Genomic DNA, 17,596 nt, shown 5'->3' with positions numbered 1-17,596 from the left:
AAGGTCGTGGTATGTGTTTTTCTGTCTTTAGGAAAGTGCATAAAAAAGATCCCTTGCTGCATTAGGAAAATGTATCGGGTTTCCTCTGTTGACTACGTGTCAGAATTACCAAATGTTTGACATCCATAGCCGATGATTAATTAACAAAATTTGCTCCCGACAGTGGTGTCGTTAAACAAAACAAACTTTCTTCTGTTTTTAGTCACCTTTAATTATTATGTACGTGAATTCTGTTGAACATTTTATAGTTTGGTCAATGCCACGCCTTCAAAAAGAAATATTTACGACTTTGAACTGAAGAGTTCCAGTTTGTAGAGGATTTATGTTATCGGGGAGGCGAAGGCGTGATCACTTGCTCTATTTCTTTCTTTCGTCTTCTTCTTTTCTTATTTCGGTTTGTAGCGAGCAGTATACCTAGCGACAGACACGCATCAGATTTGATTTATGCTGTCACTAATAAGGATTCAATAAACGTATCTGGGTTTTGGTATGCCCACCATACGGTTTCCCTATCGTGTTATCTCTCGTGCTTTATGGGTGCGTAAAGAACACTGGTGGCACGCTCGTCATATCGGGTTTCACGCAGCACCCACACTACCTGTGTACCGGTCTCGCTGCATGCTTCACGCACTGTCCATCTACCTTCAAACAAACATCTCGCCACAGGAAAACCGCGTGGATATATTCTCTGTTTGTTGATTAGCAGAACTAAAAATGTTGTGTAGAACATCCGGAACGTACATGTATAAAAGATGTACAACAAGATACAAACAAAATCCGCTAACTCAGTGCCCGCCATATATGGACTGTACGGTGGAGCCGGCTGCAGATATGCATAGTACGGTACCCTCGCACTATTGTTTGTCAGTAGATGATGACGAAAGCTCTAGCAGAATGTGTAAACACTGGAACTCAAATCAACACGTCAAAAAGGAAATCATTATTGTACCAAATAAACGCTGATGCCAAATAGGAATCCTTTATAGTTTTATTTTAGGAGAAAGTGGGGTTGGGAATCCGGCAGAGAAGAAGTAATTTCGTTTTCTTCTTTTTTCATAATTAAATTTTGAGTTGATTCCATACCTGGTCTTTTGCTTATAAAAATATCATACTTGTCAGACTGGCAAATAACGTTAAATCATTTGCTTAGATCAACAATAACCTGAGCCAATTCTATATATGTTAGAGCATAAGATAGATATGCACATAATGTGATCTTTGCGCTAAGGTCGCTTCGTAAAGCGGGTCTCCAAGTCTACAAGAACGTAAGGTGCATGGACCATTTGAATTTCCGCCCAGGATCCAGTGGCTGGCAAAGCCAGATTCTGGACCCGTGGTGGCCGTGCGTGAACCTAAATTTGATGTATGCACTGTGTCTAAAGTTTACCCTGACCTAACCTTCCTTGACCTGATCTGACCATCCAATTGAAGATCCACAGCTCGTACACCATATTTTGTGAGGACTCGATAAACAGTGCAGTTTAGAGTGAGGTAATAAAACAAACAAGCGGTATGCCACGGAGCATCATCACCTTCTTGTATGAGGAAAACACACGGCAAGCGAAACATATGGCAACAGAAAGATGCTTTTAGTGATGAATGCATTACCAGATTGTCTTCTGTTCGTATCTAGCATTTTTAGCGCAACTATCTGGGGCAGAATTCAAAAAGCTCTCTTACGTAACATGGCACCGTTCTTGCAAGTCGTGTTATACATAGATGGGGGCTGGATGTAGCCCAGTGGTAAAATCCACGTTGGTGGGCCATTGGGCTATTTCTCGTTCCAGCCAGTGCACTATGACTGGTATATCAAAGGTCATGGTGTGTGCTATCCTGTCTGGGATAGTGCATATAAAAGATCTCTTGCTACTAATGGACAAATGTAGCGGGTATCAGAATTATAAAATGTTTGACATCCAATAGCTGATTATTAATAAATCAATGTGCTCTAGTGGTGTCGTTAAACAAAACAAAACTTTAACTTGTACATAACTAGTAATTATGGGGGTAGAGTACCTGTTTGGCGTGTGAAGGGTGGTATGATTGATCATCCTAAGGATTTCCCGTTCCAACCAGTGTTTGACGATTGGTGTATTAAAGGCCGTACTATGTACTATCCTTTGGCGGAGCGAGACGTAGCCCAGTGGCAAAGCGTTCGCTTGATGCGCGGTCGGTCTGGGATCGATCCCCGTCAGTGGGCCCATTGGGCTATTTCTTGTTCCAGCCAGTGCACCACGAATGGTACATCAAAGGCTGTGATATGTGCTATCCTGTGTATGGGATGGTGCATATAAAACATCCCTTGCTGCTAATCGAAAAGAGTAGTCCATGAAGTGGCGACAGCGGGTTTCCTCCCTCAATATCTGTGTGGTCCTTAACCATATGTCCGACGCCATATAACCTTAAATAAAATGTGTTGAGTGCGTTGTTAAATAAAACATTTCCTTCCTTCCTATCCTTTGTATCGGAAAATCCCAATAAAGGTCCATAGCTTCTCAAAGGAAACAGGAGTTCGTTCATCATTACCTTGACCAAGAGACGTAATTATTATATACTCTCTGGGAAAAGGTTCATGTGTATATATGTATGTATGTGTATATGTATGTATGTATGTATGTATGTATGTATGTATGTAAGTGTCTAACGGCATTGAAGAAAAAAACAAAATCGTTTTCAAGAAATTATTTATTTGTCATTTCGTTCATATGCAGAAATATGGCGTGTCCATACGAGTCACAAATGTCAACCATTTACAAATTTACAGTTGGTTTCATTCCATTTTATTTGGTGCACAGGAACGTTTTTTCCGCGAGTATATAGAACATATAAAATAGCCCACAAAATAAACCTTAACTGGAAAATAGGGATTCTCCATCATCATGCTATGATTTTGGACGAACGGCTACATATAAAAGGAAAGGGTTTTATATCGGGGCATCTACATTGGGGGATATGCACATTTTATATGAAAGGTGATTGGGAAATGAGGGCTCATTGGAGGATATCTATTGTCCCTACCTGGCTACACCAGTGATCCAAACCTATTTCAAACTACTGGATGCTAAAACTAACTATTCACGTAGCAGGAACATCAGGGGCCTAATTCATAAAACTCTTATAAGCTCTTTTTGCACTGCATTGCGAGATCGTAAAGTTGCGATAGCTAAGTAAATTAGGCCTCTGATCTCTAAATTCAGATTGTAATAAAGTCTTTTCTTAATGTTTTCTCCTTTTTTCGGTGCGGTGTGTGCGTGCGTGAGTGCGTGCGTGTGTGTGTGTATTTTTTCTGGTGTTATTAGTTTGGCAAGTCTTTGCTCCCGTGTTTTGGCAAATAGACGGAACTAATAAAGCAGACCGTGGGTTAAATGCATTATCACGAATCTACAAGGCTGTCACAGAACGCATTTCAGAGACTGTTCTGTGGCACTTCTGCATGTTCCCTGGAAGCATCAAGTGTAGCATCTGTAAGAATGTCGAGGCATCAGCATGCATCCAAAACGTACTTGTTAGACGAGGACGTATCGCATTACGTGTACACAACATCCACAGGGAAATAAAATAGTAGTTTGTGTTATTTATCATGTTAAATCGAATTAGTACAAGGAAGGAAGGCAGGAAATGTTTTATTTAACGACGCACACTCAACACATTTTATTTACGGTTATATGACGTCAGACATATGGCTAAGGACCACACAGATATTGAGAGGAAACCGGCTGTCGCCACTTCATGAGCTACTGTTTTCGATTAGCAGCAAGGGATCTTTTATATACACCATCCCACAGACAGGATAGTGCATACCACGGCTTTTGTTACACCAGTTGTGGAGCACTAGCCCAATGGGTCCACCGACGGAGATCGATCCTAGACCGACAGCGCATCAAGCGAACGCTTACCACTAGGCTACGTCGCGCTCCAGAACCAGCACAGGGCGGGTGGGATTTATCTTCAATATCTCTTGCTGCTAATGAAAGCACAGAGCCGGTTTATCCTAGTAGCACATGTAGCACATGCTACGGTCCCCGCGCTGATGTGTACATTTATTTTCCCCAGGTCTATCTTTCCCTCTCCCCGAGGGGGTTGCAAAATATATATCCTGGGAAGAGGGACCGCTGTTATTTGTGCTACCGGCCCCGTGGATCCTTAAACCGGCTCTGTGAAAACATGTAACTCGTTGCTTTCCAATATACCTGTCTGCATTATGAAATGTTTGACATTCAATAGCTGATAATTAATAACAAATGGTGGTGACGTTAAACAAAACGAATATTATAAAAAAAACACCGAGCGTAACGAGAACGATGGTTCCTGTACAAAAAGACGAAAACATCGAGCGTAACGAGAACGATGGTTCCTGTACGAAAAGAGGAAAACTGCCGGGGACCAGTTGTTACGATCATTAGAATCTCACGTTTCATATTTAATGCATAAAGCCGCTGATTAAACAATATTCTAGGATATCGATAAACCAACCTTTTCCTGTCAGACTTGGCATTTCTAACGTAAGAAGATTTATTAACCGGAAATACTGAGTATGTTTACAGAAATCTCTATATATCAAGTATGTAACAGGATAGTAATGACTCATGGTGTTTTGTTAACGAAATGTCAGGTTTTCTAAATAAATATATTTTTTAACACCGATCCATTTATAAAGGTCTTTGACCAAACTGTCAAGAAGTGATTATACGATTATTTACAAAGTTTGTTTTGTTTAACAACATCACTAGAGCACATTGATTTATTAATCATGGGCTATCGGATATCACACATTCGATATTTCTGAAATATAGTCTTAGTTGAAACTCCCTACATTTTTCCATTATTAGCAAGAGATCTTTTTATATGCCCTTTCCCATAGCCAGTACAGCATATACCACGGCCTTTGGTATACCAGTCGTGTCGAGCCGATTACGCAATCACCTCAGGCGAAAGCAACTGAGACAGAATCCCGTCCCTATATTTACATATCGCCGTAATAACCATTACGTGAGCTAGTATAGAACATAGAGGGTGTATACTACCAAATCAAATCCCATAGACGACAATAGTAACATATGTGGCTAAAACTCCTACCTGCAGCGTATAAACGCGACATAAACGCCACAGATATAAATACTACCACCTCTCACTCTTAAAGTGATTCAGAAAACAATTGGGGGTCAAAATGCTCATTTCTGAGATAACGGGTAGCGTCTATGACTACCCTAGTTCCGAACACAATTCGAGTACTTTTTTTTACAGGTACCCCATACATGTTTCAAGCACACGGCTACTTGACACAGTGGTACTAGATGAAATAAAATTGTATACATTTTTTGCCCAGATGAAACTATTTTTTTACAACCAACACACTCACATTTATCCCCAATCACAGGACTTATGGTGTTCACTTCTCTATCAAAAGTTCGGTGCACCTCGAATTTTGATCCATTCGGACGTTATTTGGTTTAGTACTACCTAGAGCACGATCTAGTGCAGTATGTGTCTCACAGTGGCATATTTGTGAGAAACAATCCAAAAATAAATCAATACAAATAATTGCCATAATTTAAATATTAAATCTAAACAAAAACCACATTATCTCAATAATAATATAAGCACACCCACACCCACACCCACACCCACACCCACACCCACACGCGCCAGCCTAAAAACCCAAACCCAAAACCCACCAACAACAAACAACAAATGACACGAAATAACCATACTCTTACGGATTGCATACTAAGGCAGTTTGGAACGTGTTATCGTGATAATGCATCTTAGTTAGGTTTCAAGTATTTGGTGCTTATGACACGTGTCCTATCAGAGACCTCCCGCTGTACATTTCGTTCCAGTAATAACACTGGGTTCTTTTATGTGCACTTTCCACAAGATGCAACTCTGGAAGAAGAGGGTTATTAGCTGTGTGTTTGGTTGCATCTGCACTCTTTGTAGATATCGCATTTCAGATTGGGGGAAGTCTATTAAATACAATATGTGGTCCGGATGTGGCAAGTGTGTACACCATATTCGTGGCTGCAGTCGAACTGTATATACACATACCGCAATGTCAAGGAAACTGCATGTATTATGAAGAAGGCCTAGTAAGTTTTAAAATTTGGTCCTAATCCATTTGTTTTTCAAAAGTAATAAAATATGGTCAATCAAAGGAAACGGTGATGATCGTAAAACTGCAAGCTTGTGGATTTCAAAATAGAAACGCGCCCAGGACTCTGAGAAATAAAATTTTGCGTAAACTATTTATGGATTATGCAAAATCAAATTCAGGTAACCCATTTCTGTTTTGCGTAAACCGTCGTGACTATGTAAACGATGATATACGACAACAAAAAACTTGTTACGCAAACTAGTGGTATGATCAGAAGGCCGAGCGCTCACGAACAATTCCAATGATACCATTGTCTTCTATCATATCATATTCACTTAACGTTAGGTGCAAAAACTAGTCTAGCGAGCCGCTTGCCCTCCTGAACATACCTTTAAATTTACTTCATAAGTTTTCTTAATAAACAACAGAAAGGTTATATATTAATCAATGTGGAATTATCATAATTACTCTTGGTGTTTATAGAAGGAAAACTATTTAAAGATATGAACGCAGTTAACATAACATGTTGACAACACGTAACAGTTATAGACCCAGTCATCAAAATACACCAGACTTGGCGTATTTTCCACACTTGCAATACACAGACTCAAATTCACACCAAGCTTCGGTGTGTTCTTGGCCTCTAGCTTTTTCCTGCTAGACTTTGCAGCTGTTGTTTCTGCATTGGCAACAAAAAATGTACTTTGGTTCACATAAATACTATCTTTCATGTAACATAACATTAGTTTGCAGATTTTCTGCTTTATTGGTTTATATGTGAAGAAAACAAATCTAGTCCATAACATTTTACACTTCACCTCCAGCACGTTCCAGAAACCTAGACGTGTTCTAGCTTCTGTCGTACAAATAAACAACAACAGTTGAGAAAGGTTATAAACCTATTTTTCTCCAGGTGACATTTCTCAATGTTCTCTATACTAGTAGTATCGTTAAAACAAAACAAACTTTAACTTGGTGATGCCAAATTTGAGCAAGACGTTGTTAGTAATATGTAATATTAAAGTTATAACACTAAAAGTCGAACGAAAATAATACTTTACACTGCAAAATATGGTCAGTGCCCTAAGTAAAACAAAATCATTAATTGACAGCATCTTGGGTGGCGTTGAACATTCAGCCATCCTTTCATTCTCGAACATTGTCCAAAAACAATATCCAAAAAAGTCGTCAACAGAGAAAGTATTATATGTATATCTGTTGCTTGCTCCGTGTTTTGAAAAGGTTAGAGCCAAAGCGTACATGTCGATCCACACATCCCGAGTCGGGTATTGTGCAATACTAACCAACTTCTGGTATAAATGTCTGCCATGTGTTAAGAAAGTCTGCATTGCAGTGTTTTCATATTCCTACAGTTTTAGTACGGTAAGTGATTTTTGAATCTCAGAAATCACCATGCGGCATAAAGGAGTATTTGTAGAGGAGGGTGGGGAAGCGTAATCATAAAAATATTTCTATGCTTGCTCTGTCTAAAGGAATTGCGAACAGGGCTTTTATTTAATTTTATTCTGTGGGTGATCTTCTTTTTGTTGCTGCTGCTGGTGCTGTCGTTGTCGTTGTTGTTGTTGTTTATTTTATAACGTTAAATGGTGAGTAATTAAATGTGTTTTATAGATGGTCATATTTTGTTGTAACATTAGATGGTGAGTTAATTATTTTCTCTAATTGTTAATATTTATATAATCTCATTCAAAAGGTAATGAGTGTTAGTTGTATTCTGGTCGAGTGTCGGTGGTCATATTTAATATTATTCTGCAGGTTGTCATTATCGATATGCAATTAATTTATAGGTGGTGACATTAAATCGTTTTGAGTAGATGGTCAGTATTATTATTATATAGATAGTAATATTTGATTTTTACTCTGTGTGGTGAGTATTGTTAAAGCACCGATTCCCCAAATCCTTGTTTGAACAATTATGTACATGCAGGCTGTATGTCTCTTACGGGGACATGTTCTACTTTAATCCAGCAATCGAGTCTAACGCGAAACATTGCAGATGGCTAGGGTGGCGTTAAATATTCATTTATTTATTCATTCCATTCACGTTTATACAATAATTCAACGTTGTGTATACTGTCTTCGTAACAGTTTAATCATGATTTTGGTGAGTTACCTGTTTATATGTTTATAGATGATGGTCGTGTGCTCACCTTCTAGATACAGTTAACGAATCAAAACCATGCTATGACTGTTTTGTACCATCATCTGTACGATAACACGCCCTGGCATTATTTGTCGATCGCTTTTAGTATGGAAAATGGATGCTTATTAAACTGAATGGTCTTCCATTGAAATTAAATATGAAATTTTATGGATAATGATGCTTAAAAAATACAAAACACGTACAATGGATATTGGATACCGCGCTCCAGGAGAAATGTAAAATGACAGTAGAAATACCCTACGTATATCATTGTACCCAGTAGAATGTGCACACAGATGATTAAGTCTTTTCAGATTATATTTACTCGGTTATATAGTTTATTGTGCTCTATAGTTTTGTTTTCTATCCATTACATTCCGTAATTACTTTGTATGTAAAATACATACAGCTAGTCCCATGCTGTTGTTTCTGGTATAAATAAATGACGGGGGGTTTTGTCGACTGTTCATTATAATTGGCTTGTAAAGGTATTGGATATTGCTCCCTGGCGTTATACTTGGGAGCTAGCCAGACTGTGCCATCACTTGTTAACGTGAAAAACGCAAGACGAGAAGAAGAAGAAAATCAGAATTGTTTGCCATACAAAGGAATTTCTTTGTGTTGTCTGCACATTTCAATATGATCGTTGTATTTATATCCAATGAAAGTAAAGTTTGATTTATTTAACGACGCCACTAGAGCACATTTATTTTTTTATCTTATTATCGGTTTTTGGACGTTAAACATATGGTCATTCTGACACTGTGGGTTTTTTTGGAGGAAACCCGCTGTCGCCACATAGGCTACTCTTTTACGACAGGCAGCAAGAGATATTTTATTTGCGCTTCCCACAGGCAGTATAGCACAAACCATGGCCTTTGTTGAACCAGTTATGGATCACTGGTCGGTGCAAGTGGTTTACACCTACCCATTGAGCCTTGCGGAGCACTCACTCAGGGTTTAGAGTCGGTATCTGGATTAAAAATCCCATGCCTCGACTGGGATCCGAATCCAGTACCTACCAGCCTGTAGACCGATGGCCTATTATATCCAATGAAGGTTCGGGTATTTTTGGCACACATCTCGGCCATCTTGGTTGTCTGTTCTGTATAGTAGGATAGTTGTTTGTGGTCAGTGACAGAGATGTCGGTGTACAGGCCTTACAGCTGCTAATTGATCCGTTAAAACAGTTCAGCTCAATTCTCAATTCAATTCTTTATTGCTCTAGAGCTTTACAGCTCATCGATACAAAAAAACACATACCTTTTATTTATTTCATATCAACTTATTTTCGTGCTTATATCCAATTAAGGTTCAAGCACGCTGCCCTGGGCACACACTTCGGCTATCTGGGCTGCCTGTCCAGGACAGTGGGTTAGTTGTTGGTTAGTGGCTAGTGAGAGAGAAGAGGGTGTAGTGGCCGTACACCTACCGATTGAGCCCTTAAGAATCCCTCTGGGTTGGAGCCGGTACCAGGCTGCGAACCCTGTACCTACCAGCCTGGCCGATGGCATAACCACTGCGCCACCTAGGCCGATATACGTTTTTAAATGTCTGCACAATATAAAGTTTGTTTTGTTTAACGACACCGCTAGAGCACAATGATTTATTAAACACTGGTTATTGAATGTCAAATATTTGGAAATTTTGACATATAGTCTTAGAAAGGAAACCCGCTACATTTTTTTCAAACAAACATAAATGCATAAATGCATGCATACATACATACATACATGCATGCATCCATGCATGCACACACACTCACACACACACACATAAATACATACGTACATATACACATACATACATACGCACACACACAAACACACACAAGCACACACATACATACATACATCAATACATACATCAATACATATATACATACATACATACATACGTACATACGTACATACATACATACATATATATTTACATTAATCATTCGGACTAATCATGATATACCTAACTCACTCACATCTGCGTGGGAGTCAGTACTGGAATGCCAACCCTTATCTGGTTTTCTCAGTACATAGGTAATAGTACATAGACATATTTTCAACATAAGAGTGAAATTGGAATTCCATATTTTTAGAACAAAGCAGACACCTAGTCATCATATTTAATGGTAGCTGGCACTTGTGACCTTGACCCTGAGTGTGTTTTGCCATAGATCTAGAAATGTCCGTGCATCTCTTATCAAAGGGATTCCGCGCAGCAATACCGATGAACAGTGCACAGCATTCCAAAGGTCGTCTAATAATTGCTAAAGGCTTATTCAGCGCTCATCAACAACATATGTACACACTTTACCGCACCGCAATGCTGATAAATGCTTGACGCGAATAGACGTTAAACCGTTTCAGGTTACTGCATTTATCAAAATGGCGTTATTTGTCTCATTGTGTATCCTTGACCTTTGATTTTAGAAGTAAATTGGTGGTGGAATAGTTATCTGAAGTCTGCTGCTTCGATGATAAAATATAAAGAGTGTACGTTAAAGTGTGCCATGGAAAATGACTAATTGTTAGTTACAATAATGGTTGATGAATAAGGGCAGCCCTATTCATCAAATGGTATAAGTATTTCATGGGTCCATATTTTGCGGATCCAATGAAGAAGAGGACTAGGGGACTTGACCCCTTAAATATATTCAAGTTTTGTATGTTGGTTTTCTCCCCCCCCCCCCCCCACACACACACACACTGGGATGTTGTTTTGATGAGTTGAGTTCATGTGCCTTTTCCCCGTTAGTCACCCCACCAACGCACACACACACATACACACGTACACATAAACACACACATACATACACGCACACGCACGCACACACACACACACATATATATATATATATATATATATATATATATATATAAACACACACACACATACATACAAAAACACACGCACACAAATAAACACACACATATACACACACGCAAACACGCACGCACACACACAAACACATGCATACACACACACACACACACACATATACACACACACAAACGCGCACACACATAAACACACACACAGACACACACATACACACACATGTATATATATATATATATATATATATATACACACACACACACAAATACACATTCACACTCAGTCATACACACACATTCACTCTCACACACACACACACACACACACACACAATACACAGTCATACTCACAGTCACGCACACACGCGCGCAAACCATGTTCTGGATCCGCACCTGTTTTGTACACTTACGAGCTTAGAACTCTTAAGTATCCATTCTGACTCCGAGGTCGTGCATAGCTTAAAATAGCAAGGTTGGAGGAGTGGTTGGAGCACCGTAATATGGGCTTTTGCTTCAGCAATAATGGCACCTTGTGGTATATTTCTCGCGGGCACTGCTCGTCTGATGTATCGCGGTCCTGAACACTGAACAATCCGAAGCAGCATTTGTCTCTGTGCCAGGTTGACAGTAACAATGTGCTCACGAACTAGTCTAGCTGTATCAAGACCATACTGGATGATGCTATACCTAGCTTCTGTGCTAACGGCCAATGTAGGCTCACGTGTCATGTCCTTGGCACACCATTCGATTGCCAAGACAGTCAATTCCGGGCAGAAATCAAGAACATAGGAGTCGGAAGAAGACAGCAACGGGTAGGGGGAGACTATATATTAATTCGCATTTGAATGGGGTAGGGAAAGCCATAATCTTCAATTGGGGGTCAGTGTCCCTTTCCCATCCCCGCTCCCGATACATATGGTTAGATTGAGCGGTCTTGCTGGTGGTGTAATTATTTAAGACGTCGGCTCAAATTAAGTATGGAGTTCCAGAACGAGGTTTGACAGCTCATTGTGGACGTGTAATGGAACATCATCAACTCCAATCTTTCTCACTAACCTAACTAGTAATTCAGTGATCTGGACAGGAGCAGTGGTGCTACCTGTCACATCAGGCTACCCCTAGAGATAACAGCGACGGGTCCTTTATACAGAGTAGAAATACATTTTGCAAACAGACACGAAGCATTTCTGTATATATCGTGTTTTATAGCCCATGGTGTTAAAATATCATAATATGAATATTTACCATTCCGGCGTGGAACGTAACCCAGTGGTAAAGCGTTCGCCTGATGCGCGGTCGGTCTATGGTCGATTTCCGTCGGTGGGCCCATTGGGCTATTTCTCGCTCCAGCCAGTGCACCACGACTGGTATATCAAAGGTGTGGTATGTGCTATCCTATTTGTGGCATTGTGCATATAAAAAATCCCTTGTTACTACTGAAAAAATTTAGCGGGTTTCCTCTCTAAGACTATATGTCAGAATTACCAAACGTTTGACATCAAATAGCCCATGATTAGTAAATCAACGTGCTCTAGTGGTGTCATTAACAAACTAAACTTTTAATTTACCATGCCATCCATCAAAGGATTATACAAGTGTAACTGAGATTCGAGCATAAAATGCAGCTGGCATTGTAATACGCTTGATAGGTCATTAGGTTGCTGGAATCGTCATGGAAAATATATGTCATTACAGCCTTGACCCGCCCGTGCATATCTTAGTCTGCCATTCATAACCCTATATCACTGTTGTCATGCTTGTCATAACCTACTTGAAAATCAGATTTAATTTTCTTTACAAAAGAATTTAAAATCTAAATCGTAATCCATTAGGATTGAGTTTGGAACTTCTGGTTCGGGTGTGGCCATGTGACCAGTATACACGCAGACTAAACCATTGCAAGCCTCTCTTTTTTAAAACAAAACCTTGCTACGATCATGATCAACACATTCAGCAAATGTTATACTGACCCACTGGTGTAGACAGGGGGTGGGGGCATTGGGCCACACCTCTGTTTTCCGCACCACATTTATATATGCCTGTCGCCCATTATCACGATTGATAGACAGTGTGGGTTCCCCCAAAGGTTGGTGCCCCCCATATAAAACCTTAAGTATGCCAATCTATTAACCGCAAGATTTAAAGGTAGACATTGTATACATGTATGTACTGTTAAGTTTTTTTCAATAAACGTAAATTTGAAGTAAATAAAAATTATTTAGTTGCATTTTATAGCAATAAAGTTGAAGGTATATTCTACAAATTTGATAGAGCCTTTTTTTTTACACTGGTCTGCCCCTGCGTGTGCTGTAACCTCACCGTGGTGCAGGGGTGTAACATTCTCTTTGAGAATGGCCAATACAGCACAAAATTGAAGTTTTGAGTAAAATTCAGTATCCGTAAAATTCTGTGATATTTGTGTTTTTGCACAGTTCTTTACACTGTTTTTGTTTAAGTCTTGAATTTTTATATTGATGTTGATCATCACTTTATTTATTTGCATTACCATAGTTTGACACCCAATAGCCGATGTATTGTTCGTGCTGGGGTGTCGTTAAACATTCATTCATTCATTCATTCATTCATTACACTGGTCTGAAAATGTGATTAAAATGATATTTCAGAACAAAATGCCGTCAGGAGCCCATTTGGGTCCCCAAGTAAGGGACAACAACGATGGGTCTATTTGTGTGGAGTACCAACCTAAGGCCCGGGGACGCCACGAGATCCAGATGTCGTATGACGGAGCCCCAGTCGAAGGTAATTTATATTCTCTTGAAGTCGCTGACCCTAGTTTCAATCCGTGGAAATGGACACTAAAAGTTTGATTCATCTACAAACCTGTAACACATTTGGATAAAGTTAAAGTAGTGTGAAACAAGAGTCTGCGACGTTGAAAAGTGGAAATATCCTTTAAGAGTAGACTAGATTTCGTGTCTATAAACGTTACTTCTCAGAGGTACGGGCGTTTTCTGAAATATGAAAAAAACGCCTTTCGTGGTATTAGAAAGCAGGATGACTAGAAACACTTCGGATGTATGGAACTGGATAATGGAAACAATACAATGTAAGTAATGTCAGAGTTCAGTTATCAAAAACGGCTCTAATAGTGAAAACTACGCTGTTGTTTAAAATCTAGGATCTGTCAATTTAATATTCTACGACAAAAACATTTAGCGATATGGTACTTCTGCATTGCACTTTAAAGGTAAGCAATATTCAATAGCTATATTCAATTTTATTATATAACATTTAGTTAACTATTTTAAAATAGCAGTGAAATAAAAGTGACGATAACACATTTTAGAGTGGAAATTGCACTATTTCACTCTAAAATGTGTTATCGTCACTGTAGAAAGTGTTATCTTCACTGTAAGAAAGCGGGAACTATTTTGCTGCGCAAGCGTGACTCGTGTGATATGATTGCAAACTTCACTCGATGAGATATATATCATATTTGACAAAAAACCATGAAATATCCTCAATTTATTATATAGATAGCAGTGAAATATATAGATCTACAGAAATCATAAAAGTAATATTCGGCGAAAAGTCGTATTTTCACTGTATTTTAGCTACAGTGAATATATAGAAATCGTATTTACCTTTTTTTAACAAGTTCATGATTAAACTATCTCCCTCGTAAATTATTACGTTTTAATTATTGAGACCAGTGTCGCTTCTTTGTGTTTATGTTTGATGATTACCAATGCATCTGATTGTATTTGATTTTTTTATATAAAAATGTAATTTAAACAATTGTACCTTTAAAAAAAAGGATATGAAGTGCAATTACGGTAAAATATCTAAAACTAATTGAATATGAAATTAAATAATGATGACACAATGTCCTGTCATTGAGTGTAAGTTAAAAATAAACTTGGCGTTCCATTCGTTTTGTTTTTGTGGGTATTTTTGGAGGATCGCTTCGTCAGGTATGTTTGCATAGAGTATTTAATAATTAAATAAAGATAATTTTTATTAAAATTCTTTTAAAATGTCTATGATCAAGTAAATTTTCTTTAAAAGTTCCATTGGAAGAAATATATCATGATATTACATGTTTTCGATAGGATAAGCGAAAGATATTGACAATACGCGAAAGATATTGTAACAAAAATTAATAAAGATGTACATGTATATAATAAATAGACCATTTCATGGTGTTTTTTAAAATACGATTTTTATGTCAACTCGTAATGTGTGAAAACCATATTTTCATGAATTGCGAATATGGTTTTCACACATCATGAGTTGATATAAAAATCGTATTCGAAAACCCACCACATGAAATTATATAATGACACATGATGCATCAATTCAATTCAATTCAGTGTCTGCTTTCACTTTGAAAGGCACGAGTTTTCTTTTATTTAAACACAGACCAAATTGCTGAACGTTTTTGTCCTAGTGCGCTTTCTGTGAAAGTGAATTCCTTAGTTACTGGGTTAAAAACAGAATCGCATGGATTATTAGATTTAAAAAAGCAGTGTGGACGTTTCTTTATAGCTAGTGATGTTCCAATGATCAATTATAATCGATAATTGCTCGGTTTCGATCTATCGACGTGATAATTGACTATACAAATCCATAAACGATTATGTGGGAAAATGTCAACTGTGATTGTTCATTGGCGGAACGTAGCCCAGTGGTAAAGCACTCGCTCGATACGCGGTCGGTCTGGGATCGATCCCCATCGGTGGGCTCATTGGGCTATTTCTCGTTCCAGCCAGTGCACCACGACTGGTATATCAAAGGTCGTGGTATGTACTACCCTGTCTGTGGGATGGTGCATATAAAAGATCCCTAGCTGCTAATCAAAAAGAGTAGCCCATGAAGTGGCGACAGCGGGTTTCCTCTCCCAATATCTGTGTGGTCCTTAACCATATGTCTGATGCCATATAACCGTAAATAATATGTGCTGAGTGCGTCGTTAAATAAAACATTTCTTTCTTTCTCTATAAACGTAGCTCGCCACAGTCTAGACCCCTTCCTGCTAAAAATTCCTGCACACGTGCCTGAAAAAGAAACCCGACACCACTATACGGAACACAGAGCAGGTTTTAGACAGAGAAGTCTGATTTATTCTGGTAGCATTTGGGCTACTTACAAACATGTAAATTTCATACTATGAGTGAACTCGAAAAGGACCGAACTAAAAGGTCTGTGGAATCAAATTTAGGAAATGTGTATAGTTTAGACGAAATACTTGGCGAATGTTTGGTTGTCGAAAATAGATAATCTGTTACACAGAGTACTCCAACCCTTTTCTTGGATTTCAACTGGGACATTCCGTCAAAGTTGAAGCCAGGTGCTTACTTTTATAACCATCCTACAAATATAATAGCCAACAAAGTATGTTGCATAATATGGATACACCTTTTCGCGTTACATCTACATTCCTCATTGGGTCTACACTGGGGCGTGTGGTACAAGGTCGGCAATAAGTAAGCAGTCTCTACTATGGATGACTGCAGCGATTTGATAACCTGAAACGTCTAGTCCGTAATGGGGCTAATTCTTTACCCAGAAGATTCTGAAGAAACACAATTTTGAAAACATTTCTGGGGGAACCTGACCACAAAACCCCCAGCTGTTCTGTCCTCGTTGTTCGTAAACAACCTCCCCCTCACGCCTCCCTCACCACCATCCCTCAAACACACACACCTCTCTCTGTCTGTCTGTCTGTCTGTCTGTCTCTCTCTCTCTCTCTCTCTCTCTCTCTCTCTCTCTCTCTCTCTCTCTCTCTCTCTCTCTCTCTCTCTCTCTCTCTCTCTCTCACACACACACACACATCACACTCATTCACACACACACACATCACACACACACACACACACACACACACACACACACACACACACACACACACACACACACACACACACACACACACACACACCGAGACACCTCACATCGGGCTACCATCAGACGGACAAGACCGTTGATTTCCTCCCGTACGCGTATCGCGTGTGCCAGGTTGAAAGTATTTCGCTCTGCTAAGACAATTACTGCCAGGTGCGAGTCGGCTCGCGTTCGGCGAGATAACAGCGATTATCGGCGGTCGTGTTACCTGCCAGCCATGCGCGTGAGACGAAGCAGACGATCGTGCCTCAGAACACCGCCCAATGTCACGAGCAGATGGGAAGATGTTCCTGTAACCTTGACACTGCGTCTGCCGGGCCATTCAATCATACTATCATATTGCTCAACGTATCGGCTAATCGAGGATGTTTGATATCAGTATTGAACGTTGTCAGGAAGTGGATGGGGTGGTAGGCTTGTTTTAAATGGTGTTTTTTTTATTAAGACATTAAAGGGACATTCCCGAGTTTGTTGCAATTTTAAAGATGTTATCGACTAACTGAGACTTTTTAACGATTGTAATTACATATCAAATATATTTTTGTACATAAAATATTATTGGCCTTGTATTAAACGTGTTTCTGATCGTTCTAATTTTTGTACTAGGTTAAATTTCATTATATTTCCTAAAATATAATT

At 39.1% G+C, this 17,596-nt stretch overlaps 1 protein-coding gene across 3 annotated transcripts in view; it reads left to right on the top strand.

Annotated features, from left to right (window-relative positions):
- Nucleotides 1-17,596, top strand: part of LOC121379067 (filamin-A-like) — a 69,402-nt gene that overhangs the window by 12,764 nt on the left and 39,042 nt on the right. For 2 of the 3 annotated variants that reach the window (XM_041507529.1, XM_041507530.1), the window contains exons 1-2: nucleotides 7,351-7,477; nucleotides 13,717-13,852. In XM_041507529.1, coding sequence (XP_041363463.1) covers nucleotides 7,355-7,477; nucleotides 13,717-13,852 — 259 coding nt within the window. In that variant the 5' untranslated portion in view covers nucleotides 7,351-7,354. Of the gene's footprint in view, nucleotides 1-7,350; nucleotides 7,478-13,716; nucleotides 13,853-17,596 lie in introns of those variants that run through there. The other variant, XM_041507531.1, reaches the window with a different exon arrangement.

Source organism: Gigantopelta aegis, chromosome 8 (assembly GCF_016097555.1).
Source record: "Gigantopelta aegis isolate Gae_Host chromosome 8, Gae_host_genome, whole genome shotgun sequence".
NCBI lineage: Eukaryota > Metazoa > Mollusca > Gastropoda > Neomphalida > Peltospiridae > Gigantopelta > Gigantopelta aegis.
Note: the sequence above shows the minus strand (reverse complement) of the source record. Positions and strands in the feature narration are given on the sequence as shown.